General features: G+C 44.9%; 1 protein-coding gene across 1 annotated transcript in view; it reads left to right on the plus strand.

The window, feature by feature from the left end:
- The window catches only part of E2f6 (E2F transcription factor 6), a 34198-nt gene that overhangs the window by 14987 nt on the left and 7496 nt on the right, over positions 1–11715 (plus strand). Inside the window, exon 7 of the mRNA XM_021179548.2 lies at positions 346–470. Coding sequence (XP_021035207.1) covers positions 346–470 — 125 coding nt within the window. The remainder of the gene's footprint in view (positions 1–345; positions 471–11715) is intronic.

Genomic DNA, 11715 nt, shown 5'->3' on the forward strand with positions numbered 1-11715 from the left:
AAAATGACAGACAGATCTCTAGTTTCTCAGTTCCCGTAACTTATTAGAACCCTCTGGATGGGGATGAGAGAGTTTTCTAAAGTTTTACATGTAGAAGTTTCACAGATGCCTGTACATTTAGGTTCATATACTTAAAGTATTTTAATACGCTCCCCAGTGCTACAATTGGAGCCACAAACTTCTTGATTTTTAAGCTGCCTACAGAGTCATCATGTCCCAGAAGATTGGTGGCATGCCTCAAAGCATTGTGGGAAAGTACAGAATTTCATCTGGCAACAGATCAGTTCACTACAATGTGATTTGGTCCTGGTGAAGTAAAAGCATTATTCCGCTTTTTGTGAGCAGATTTTACAATGTGTCTCTGTGTGCAGCCTTGCTCTTCAGTCAGGGGGCCTTACCTCCTGTGCATTGTACCCCGCCTCAGCTCTCAGCCCGCCTTCCCAATCACCTAGCGCGCTCTACCTCAGTGGGTAAGTAAGTCACNTACCTCTCTGTGCCTCAGTTGCCTNAGTCATTTACCACTAGACTGTGAGCTCCGTGAGAGACGTTTGTTCATAGTGGCTCTCAGCGCCTTGTACCACGCCTAGTCCAAAACAAGTGCCCAGTGAATGTCTAGCAAACTCGTGAGTGAACGAGTGCAATGTGGGGCTGATGGAACCTGGATTGTTGNTGTACAGGAGTNTGGGAAGCATCATTAGTGTGGTAAACCTCTCTTGCTTTACAAAAGATTTGAAGCAGCTTGAAATAACAATCATGTATACAAAGTAGAGATCCAAAATTAAAGTATTAAAAAAATAGTGCTGCGTGCCTGGTGTTTCTTAATCACAGCGTGAGCCTTGCAATGTCTGCTGCTGTATATAAGATTCCCGGAAACTGGATGAAACACAGGGCCCCCAATGGAGGAGCTAGAGAAAGTACCCAAGGAGCTGAAAGGGTCTTCCTATAGGTGGAACAATATGAACTAACCAGAACCCCCAGAGCTCGTGTCTCTAGCTGCATATGTAGCAGAGGATGGCCTAGTCGGCCATCAATGGGAAGAGAGGCCCCTTGGTCTTGCAAACTTTATATGCCCCAGTACAGGGGAACACCAGGGCCAAGAAGTGGGAGCGGGTGGGTAGGGGAGCAGGGCGGGGGGAGGGTATAGGGGATCTTTGGGATAGCATTTGAAATGTAAATGAAGAAAATATCTAATAAAAAATTTTTAAAAAAGATTCCTGGAAACTTCCACATTTGGCCTCCAGAGGTTCCTTATGTATAAAAAGTTGTTTGAAATTAGCCAAAGAAAGGCTTAGAGCAGTGATTCTCAGCCTTCCTAATACTGCAAGCCTTCAATATAGTTCCTCAGGCTGTGGTGACCCCCCAACCATAAGATTAATTTTGTCTCTAATTCGTAACTAGTGTTGCTACTGTTATGAATTATTATGTAACTATCTGTGTTTTCTGGTGGTTTTAGATGACCCCTGTAAAGGGGGTTTGGGCCCCTCCCCCAAAGGTGTTGTGACCCACAGGTTGAGAACTGCTGGCTTAGAAGGTGCTGCATTTCTAAGTTGGACTGGTGAAATGACTTGATAAGACAGGGAACAATGCCAGAGAAGTAGCAAATGGGTAATGTTTACACTTCGGACACCTTGGACAGAAGGGAAAGTTGTAGAATTAGGTATTAATTTATAAAGCCGACTGTGGGGTTGCTTCCTGCCTCGATGGCTTCTTATCTTCCCGGATGAAAGACACACACACACAGCCTTTATATTTTAATATGCCTTACGTAGTACAATAGCTGGACTGCTGCCTAGCCTCCATGCTGATAATCCCCAGTTACTGTTTACTAATTTTGTATTCTGTATTGGCTGCTCTGGACCCAGTTGGGCACCCTCTGGACCGCACTCTCCCAGCTCCTTCACATGGCAGCCATGCCTCTCTGTCATACACTCATCTTTCTCCCCCACACTCTCCCAGCATGGTGGATCTCCTTCCTCTTTCTCCTCCTGGTCCAAAGCCCAGGAATCCCAAATCCCACCTCTGTCTGTCCTCCCAGCTGTTGGCTGTTGTAATCTTTATTTACCAATCAGAACCAACTGGGGACAGGTTCCCAGACGCTACATGCAGATCTTCTCATGCAAACAATTTTTGGGGAAACATAATTTGCGTTCGTAATATAAGCAGCTACAGAAAGTTCTGGCATCTGTATGTAGAGGTCTTCCTTCAGGAAGAGCTGAGCTTTGTAGAATGCTCGGGCAGATCTTGGTTCATGTGTGATGGTTAGAACCAGGAGAGGAGAGGATTTCATCTGATCAGAGTATCAGCAAAGAGGAGGAGGGTTCTAGGAGAAGGCAGGTCTGGAGAACACAGAAGAATAATGAAAGAAAGGCAGCTGTGTAAGTAGTGGCTCTGGCATCCTTTGGAAATGCTAGCACTGTCTGTGGTCCTCTTAGGAACCTGACACCAGACAAATCCCGACCCACCAGAGACTTGAGTACCAACTAGATGAAGGAGTCCAAGTCCAGCAGAGGTCCAAGGTCTTAACGCGGCTTCTATTCCCAGCTGTAGAAGACTGATAGAAGCTGGAACTGGGAAGAGAGCTCTACCTCATGCCTTCCATTCTACTGCTCCCAGCTAGTAACCCAACCTGTAGCCAGCAAGGGAAGGATAGGGGTGTGGTTTGCAGAGCCTCAGTCCAGGGCCACAGATCTGGAAGTACAAGGGTGAACTCGGCCGTGAGAGACAGAAGGAAATGCTGATAGTCAACATTCCTTTCCCACTCAAGATGGCTCCATGGGGTGGCAGTCTCGGCTCAGTCCCAGCCTCACTGCCACAGACACATCTTACTAATAGAAGTGACTGATTTAATCAATAAAATACCCTTGTGGCTCTCATACTGGAATCCTAAGTTGGTTTGAGTCCAAATTGATGTGGACAGACATGAATTGTTTCTCAGAGCGCCCACAAGACACAAAAGCCACTGTTGGCCTTGAGGCCTGAGAGGCTGACTGCCTGGAACAGATCCTCTGCCAATCCCCGTGAGGCATGAAATGTGTCAAGTTTTTAGCTGCAATGTCACCTATCCATCTTACCTAATATATGTGGGGACAGCAGCCTTCTGCAGCCCAGACATAAGGAATAATCTCGTCAGAACATTCTCATTAAGCCGGAATTTAAATACATCCCTTGGCAAACTTGAAACTTGTCAGTTGCTTCTAGTCAACAGGGTTGAAATAGTGACCTCTCAGTAAAATGAGGCTCAATCCAGTTGTCCACGCATAGTATGAATGGAACCCAACACTGTGTGTGGTGGTTGCATTCTATCAAGGAGTTAATTATTCAGATTCTAAATAGATACTGCTAGAGAATAGCACGGCATGGATTTTCTTTTTGGTTTTTTGAGGCAGTTTCACTGTGTAGCCCTGGCTGTCCTAGAACTGACTAGACCAGGCTGGTCTCGAACTCAGACATGCGCCTGCCTCTGCCTAAGGCACACACCACTACCCTCAGCTAAACATGGATTTTCAACAGGTGTTTTCAAATATCATTTTGGTTAATGAGAAAAATGCCCTGTAAGCAGAGGACCTATTTTGATTCTCAGTGCATATATATATGCACACACACACACACGGAGGAGGAGGAGAATATGAGTATCAGACACTAAGCTGATGAGATAGCTTATCTTCTTGCAAGCATGAAGACTTCAATTTGGTTTCCAGTACCCACATTAAAAAGGTTAGCTATAATGGTGAGCATTTGTGATCCTATGGGTGAGGAGGCAGAGACAGGAGGTACCCTAGGACTTGCTGGCTAGCAAGCTGAGATGGCCCAGCAGGTTCCAAGCCAGTTAGAGGCCCAATTTCAAAACTAAGGTGGACAACACTTGAGACATGAAATCCAAAGCTAACCTCTGCCTTCCACAGTGCACATGCATATGTGAAGACATAGACACACAGCAGACAGTATTCTGCTTCTGTGGTGCGACTGTTCCTCTCCTCCAGCTGGGGGCGCTGTTTGGGAAGGCTGTGGAACCTGGGAGGTATAGCTTTGATGAAAGAAGTTCTTTGATCACTGGGGATTTAACCTCACTATGACAGCAATGACAAAGTAACTAAGACTCCTGCCTATGAGCAAGTTTCTGTCTTCCAGAACCTACTATGCAGAGACTTCTATTGTCACTTGGGTCCTTGAACAGGAAGTAGCATCTAACTTAGATGTCTTAGTAAGACATATATGGGCAACAGGGTTATAGATAAACCCATCCTTGGTACCAAGTACAGTATCCTTCCAGGGAAAACCACAGAGGCAAGTTGATAGAAGAAATGAATTACTCAGAAGCTAGAAGGCTGTGCTAGCCAAAAGGGACCTTGAGGTAACAAAGTCAGTCATAAATCCAGAAGTGGCTACAGCAGGGATACCATAACCCAGGTGTCAGAGAAGAGTCTCCACACAGCTGGCTCTTAAACTCCAGGAATAGAAGCCACATAAGACCTTGGACCTCTGCTGGACTGGTCTCCTTCATATAGGCGGTGCTCAAGTCTGATGGGTCGTGATTTGTCTAGTGTGCATGTCGCTAAGAGGACAAAGTCAGTGCCAGCATTTCTGAGGGATACCATAGCTACTACTTACTGAAGCTGCTGGGAGAATCTGGAAAAGAGCTGGCATTAGCTTGTGTTGCCATAGGAAGACTGATAGAAGCTGGAACTGGGAAGAGAGCTCTACCTCATGCCTTCCATTCTACTGCTCCCAGCTAGTAACCCAACCTGCAGCCAGCAAGGGAAGGATAGGGGTGTGGTTTGCAGAGCCTCAGTCCAGGGTCACAGATCAGGAAGTACAAGGGTGAACTCGGCCATGAGAGACAGAAGGAAATACTCAGCATTCCTTTCCCACTCAAGATGGCTTCATGGGGTGGCCGTCGGCTCTGTCCCAGGCTCACTGCCACAGACACATCTTACAAATAGAAATGGCTGATTTAAATGATAAAATGCCTTTGCAGTTCTCATTCTGGAATTCTAAGTTGATTTCTGAGTCCAGATTGATGAGGGCATGAATTGTTTCTCAGAGGGTTTTTTTTTTCCCCATAGCATGTTTTGTCCCATGAGCCAGCCATACATACCCTGCTCTCAGAGAACACAGCCACCTGCCTCATCTCTCTCTTCTCTGTGTTGATCGGGTTAAGACCTGGCAATGCCAGCATAAGGGTCCTTCATCTCCAGGATCAGTGTGTTCTCTGAATTTCCTCAGCGTGCATGCCCATGTGCCCTCAGACCACATTCCCCTACCCTACACACTGGGCTGCCTGACAGTGGTGTCTATGAAGGTGGCAACCTCAGCTGTTCACACTGTTCCAAAGCTCTGTGCCAAGAACACAAGCCTACCAGCGTTTAAGCTGGACGTGTCTCAACTCAGAACCACAGTGCTCAGAAATGCAGTGGCCATGCATTTAGGGGCTGGGAAGTGTGCCCAGGCATTTTTTTTGGTAGCATACCAGTCAGTCAGGAAGCTCGGCACCTATCACTCTATAGGTGGAAGCAAAACAACCATTCACCCTATATCAGATGAGTACCCTCTCTGCACATTTGTGATATGTGGCTAGCTCCTGGAGGCAGCTGGAGGGCCAAACAATAAGCAGAAATCTAAACACAACAAAATTAATTAGGAGGGAGCCGGTTTCAGATTTTCCCCAGAGTTACGTGGGATTGCTTCTTCTAAGTGTCTGTTGTTGCTTATGGCTAATTCATTCATAAAGACAACAAGAACTGAGTGTGAAGCCCAAAGCTGGGTCCATTCATCTTTTCACTGGGTTTTATTCCCGCTATGAGTTAACAAGTCTTCTTTCAGAATGTCTTTGCTTCTCTTATGGTAAAAAGCACACAGATTTCTAAACTCTGCTCTAGGGCAAATCCTTGATTCCACAGTGACGATCGGGGAAGGAGAGGGGCAGCTTGTTAGTGCTCTGTGGTAGCCACCTCATGCATACAGTCATTTCAAGAGTTAGTGACCCAGCAGTGATATTGTGACTTTTGCTTGCTCTGATTTCTTTATTATTGTGGGGGTGGTACTGGGTGCATGTAGGTGTGGGTGGGTGTGGAGGTGACAACTTTGAGGAGAATGAGTTTCAGGGATTGAACGAAGGTCCCCGGGCTTGCGCAGCAAGCACCTTTACCTGCTGAACCTTCTCGCTAGCCTTGGTTTTTTTTTGGGGGGGGGGTTGTTTTTTTTTTTAAACAGGGTAGCCCAGGCTGGCCCTAAACTAAGAAGCAGTTTTTCCACCTGAACCTCCCAAATATGAAGATTATAGGCATGAGCCTCTATGCCCAGCTATATAACCTTCTTGAAAGGCCAGCATTGTGGAGTCAGAATGCAGACTGTTCTGCTGTTGCCCAGGATCAGAAAGAGGGAGCACAGGACACATTGCTGGCTTCAAATGAGCAGCTTCCGAGCCTCATGATGATGGGAACATTCCACTGCCAAGCCTGATAGCCTGAGCTCTAGGCTGAGCACCCGCATTGCAGAAAGAGAACTGACTCTTTTTTTCTTTCTCAGATCTCCACAAATACACCTTGGAGTGCACATGTGTTGCAAGGATGGACATACACAAAAATAAATAAGCAAGTAAATAAAAAGTTAGATGAATTCAGTAAATAATCATAATTTTATTTTTCAATAATTATATAATTAAATATTTTAAATAATTATTTAATAAATAAGTTTGTGGGTAGTGTGTATTCTGAAGTAAAAGTATAAAATGGCTAAAGAAAAACAGTGTAAAAAAGAATTTTTCAGGAGTCTGGGGCTGCAGCAAAACTGAATTCTTGTACAGTGCCCTAGGTTTGATCCTTGGTACCACATAAATGGCACGGTGGGTCATCCCTGTAATCCTAGCAAGGCAGGGGGCTCAGAATTTGATGGTTGGACTGGGAGATGGCTCAGTATAAACAGCACTTACCTCACAAGTGTGAGATCTCAGCTCTCCAGAACCCACGTCATAAAGAGGATAAAGCAGTGGGGTGTCCATCTGTAACCAACCCCAGTGCACCTACAGCAAGAAGGGAGCCTGAGACAGGAGAAACCCCTAAAGCTTGTAGGCCAGCAAACCTGGCATGCACAGTGGTGGACAGCAGAAGACCCTGCATCAAACAAGGGGGGAAGTAAGGGCCAACCTACAGCCAAGGTTGACCTCTGACTCATGCCTGCACTTACACTACACACACCTACTAAGGTTCACCATTCAGAGTTGGCATCCCTCGCCCACATTCCTCGCGTCCAGGCCTTGCCCTCTAGTCCTCCTCAGGATTGTTTAACTGCTGACTACAGTGTACAAGCAGAAGATCATGAGAATGTGATGATGGGAGACTGATCAATAAGCTTTCAGATTTCCTTTGTGAGTGAGGATTTGCTTCCGTCTTTTCCCTAACCACGAGCCCACGAGCTGAGAAAGCTCAGGAGTCAGGACTTGAACCCTGGAGAGCAGCTGGGGCAGCCAGTGCTCATAGTGCTTAGAGTCAGGCATCCAATCTCCCTATGTTAGAAAGTATCGCGTGTCCTGGCTATTTCCTAAGTAACTCTGGTTGATAGGTGATAATATTAGAGTAAATGAAAAGTTGTTCGTCTCTGGTGGAAAAATCAGTCTTCAAAGGAATAATAAAATGTTGTTCGGCTAAGCCTCCTTAAATGTGTTTCCATTGAACCATGCGATGACTTATTCAATCACAGGCTGATGAATGAAAAGAAAGGCCGTGACTCTGACTTGATATTGAACTAAGGCAAGACACCACTTGCCAGTTTCCCAAAGGAGCCAAACATCGTGTCCAGGACGTGACAAAGGTCTTTCAGATATTCTACTAATAGCATTAGCCAGAAATACCCTCACCTCCTTAGCTGTCTAAAGACTGGCTCCATTTCACAGCTGACTTAGGAATTCTGTTTGTCAGTCTTCAAGACGTATTTATAATGATTTAGAGTCAATCTCATTGCACTGCTTCGCTGAGGCACAGCTGGGTTTTGATGCTGAGAGTTAAGCTACAGCTGGGGTTGTAGCTTCCTGGGATGGTGCTTGTCCAGTATGTGTGAGGCTATGAGTACCATGTTCTGAGCCAGAAAAAAAAAAAAAAAAAGACTAGGGGAGGAAAGCTGGCTCAGGGTAAATATATCCTGTTTAGACAGGTACTTGATGCAGTTTCAGGCTACAGTGCAACCGTGCATTCCACAGCTGTTAAAGCCATATCTAATTACAATCACCACCCGCATTGATGAGCGCCTTGTTCTGCGGCAGCCACTGAGTGGACCGATTCCATCTTCTCTGTCAGGTAAGAACCACCCACCGGTCCTCTGTAGAAAGGAGGAGGCCGGGCTCTGGAGGGTGAACAAGGTGTTGCCCAGGGCTTCGTGGCTGAGGAAGACAGCCACAGTGTGCACTCCCAAGCAGGCAGTGTAATCCACAAGCCCACACTCATGCTCTTGGAAAGCCGACCTCTAGTCAGGTGTGAGTTATAACCCCTTAGAGGGAGTCTCAATTTTCCGACAAGTGCTTCATGAGCTGGGGTGGGTATGATCTCTAACTGGGACACCTGTGCCACCCAGCCCATTTCTCTGACCACTTTTCCATCCTTTAACTAGTACAGTGAGTACGGTGAGGACAGGTGACAAGAAGAGATGCATCAATGGTCTTAGGAACCCCTAACCATAAATTATTTTTGTTACCAACAATTTATAACCATAATGTTGCTGCTGATAGGTGTCTCAGTTCCTAAGACCATCGGAAATCTGTGTTTCCCATGGTTGTGACCTATAGTTGACCACCACTGACTGACAGCTTGACTTCAGGAATCTGGAATGCTCATGTATTAGCATTAATTCTGAACAAGAGCTCTTGATTTGACATATTTTGAGTGAATCACAGAAAGTAATATGCCACAGCTCAGGGGCAGGCAGCTCATTGGTAGAGCAGTTGTCTCATATATATGAGGTCTTAGGTTCGATCCCTGAGACCACAAAGAAATACTGCCACCAAGAACATACAAAGTCATCATTAATGCTTGAAATATGGTATTTTTATGTATTAATATTTAACAGCATCTCAGAAGGTAGGATTCTCAGGACCTTGTGAAAATATACTATAATACAGTTTTGTTTTTTAAAAGTTAAAGCAAGGAGGGATGGAATGGGGTGGGGCACGGTTACAAAGGTGAGACCAGGAAGGGGACATTTGAAATGTAAATAAATAAACAACAAAAAAAGTTAAAGTAATTGGGGCAAAGGCTAAAGAAGGACAGAAATTAACATGAGGGGGGTGAGGGGTGAGCCCCAGAGGGCATTCTGTGCATATGTCATTCATTGCAGTTTGGTCTAAAAATAACCAACACCACCACTTTTTTATGGGAAACATCATCTCTTTGCCATCGATGGACCCTCTTGTCCCTTTTGCACTTGATTCTTTCTGGCCAGCATTAGGAAAGGTTAGTGATGCTGTTCTTTGTCTGCAGGAAGGGGAGGTAGGGGTTATTTTTGTGTTTTGTTTTCCTCTGAGAAGCTACCTAACACAGCAGCTGGGATAATGAACAGTCACTTGAGCTTTTTAAAACAAATGACCGTGAGGAACAGTTGAGGATTCATTTGTCAAGCCGAGTTGGAACATCTTCTGTGGGCAAGCTCATGTTTCCAATTTGGGACGCGTAGCAATCAGCTGCGGAGCGTCTCATATCCGCTTGACGTCAGCACTGAGCCCTGTGGTATCTTTAGTAGCTCACTGTGCACACTGACACCAAGGAATGAGCTGTCTCCTGGAAAACAGCTTGTTTGACATATGTTTATGCAGCTACAACTTGGCAGTGATATCAGAACTCTCTTCTAGAAATTTCTATCACCGCTATGCACAATGGACAAATCTGAAAGAGAGAGTTTCTGTTTCCTAACGGCCCTCCCTTTCCTGTGAGGATCATGAGCTACACCCTCATGTAACCACAACCTGGGCTATACAAACATTGACAGCATTCCTTCCATCAGCATCAAATAGATGAGCTGAACATATAGAAGGAAAAATAAAATGCCCCAGTGCAGAGCCGAATTCTGTTTTACACAAAATGTCCGCGGTTTTCATTTTGTCCTGTTGTACAAATGAAAACATCAGCCGGGCGTGGTGGTGCACGCCTTTGATCCCAGCACTTGGGAGGCAGAGGCAGGCGGATTTCTGAGTTCGAGGCCAGCCTGGTCTACAAAGTGAGTGCCAGGACAGCCAGGGCTACACAGAGAAACCCTGTCTCGAAAAAAACCAAAAAAAAAAAAAACAAATGAAAACATCAAATACACCAGGCACAAAATGTTAAAATCAATGCTATTTTGCTTTTAATGAATTTGGGGTCTATGTGTATTACAGAGATTATATATGTATATGTGTGTATGTATGTATATACACATATATAGAGATCTTATACACACATACATGTAAACATATGTACATATATTGTGTGCTGTATGTGTATGTATGTGTTTTGTATATATATGCATATATATATAGATTTTACATATGCATGCATATATATATATATATATATGTAACACATATATGCACACATATATTGTGTGGTGTTGGTGTATGTGTGTGCTCGAGTGCACAAGTGTGTGAGGCAGTTACATGAGTGCAAAAGCATGTGTGTGGGCATTCTCTTGAAACTGCAGGAGGACCTCAAGTATCCACTGATTGGGGCTGTAAGGTGCAGGTACGAGAAATAGCTTGCAAGCTTCCAGGATCTGCTCTGGCTGTCCCCACCTCCTTGGCACTGGGATTACAAGTGGATTGTACCTGGCTTTTGCATGGGTGTTGGGGATTGAACTCAACTCCTTACACACATGTTGCAAGCACTTCATCTACTGAGCTATTCCCCAACTCACCATTTTTTAAAAATCCATTTTATGGGACTGGAGGGATAACCCTGTATTGTACTTACTTTGTGTCTCATCGCCTCTGTTCTTTAAGCTCTGTGGAGATAAGGTCTCAGTCTGCCTTGGTCTCTTGGCCTTATCTAGAAAGCCTAAAACTACTTCTATCTAGAAGTGTAGAGACTGTACCACATCACCATGTCTATCACGATATTCATTGAGTGGATCAATGAATGCATTAACAAACTAGTGTATAAAGCTCAGGGCAAGCCAGGCCAGTAAGATGGCTCACCAGCTAAAGCTGTTTGTTGCCAAGCCTGACAAACTGAATTTGATTCTCAGAACCTACACGGTAGAAGGGAAAAACCCCAAGTTGTTCTCTGACAATATGTGCAACATGGTACTAGTACACACACACACACACACACACACACACACACACACACTAAATAGATGTAAGAAAAACAAAAAATAAAAATTGGGACAGTGCAAAATTTATTAGACTGATCACAGCAAAGACACACATGCTTTTGGCACGGGGCTTGGGTTGAAGCAATTTCAGCTGTGATGAATTTAGCAAAGAGCTGCATTGCTCATAATGGTTTTTAATGTTTTCATGTTGAGAATGCACTGTGTCTTAGTTTCCTTTACTGTTGATGTGAGAAAGCAATTCAAGGGAAAAGGGAGTTATTGTGGATTGCAGTCAAAGCTGCAGGAGCTGCAGCATTTGGTCACATTGAATCCACAATCAGAAAACAAGTAACAAGGACTGGGTATGGTGGCACACATGAGTTTTTTTGGTTTTGTGTGGTCTCCCTTCCCCCACCTGCTTGAACCTGCTTGCTCAAGGGTGGAGTT

This window comes from Mus caroli, chromosome 12 (assembly GCF_900094665.2).
Source record: "Mus caroli chromosome 12, CAROLI_EIJ_v1.1, whole genome shotgun sequence".
In the NCBI taxonomy this organism is placed as follows: Eukaryota; Metazoa; Chordata; class Mammalia; order Rodentia; family Muridae; genus Mus; species Mus caroli.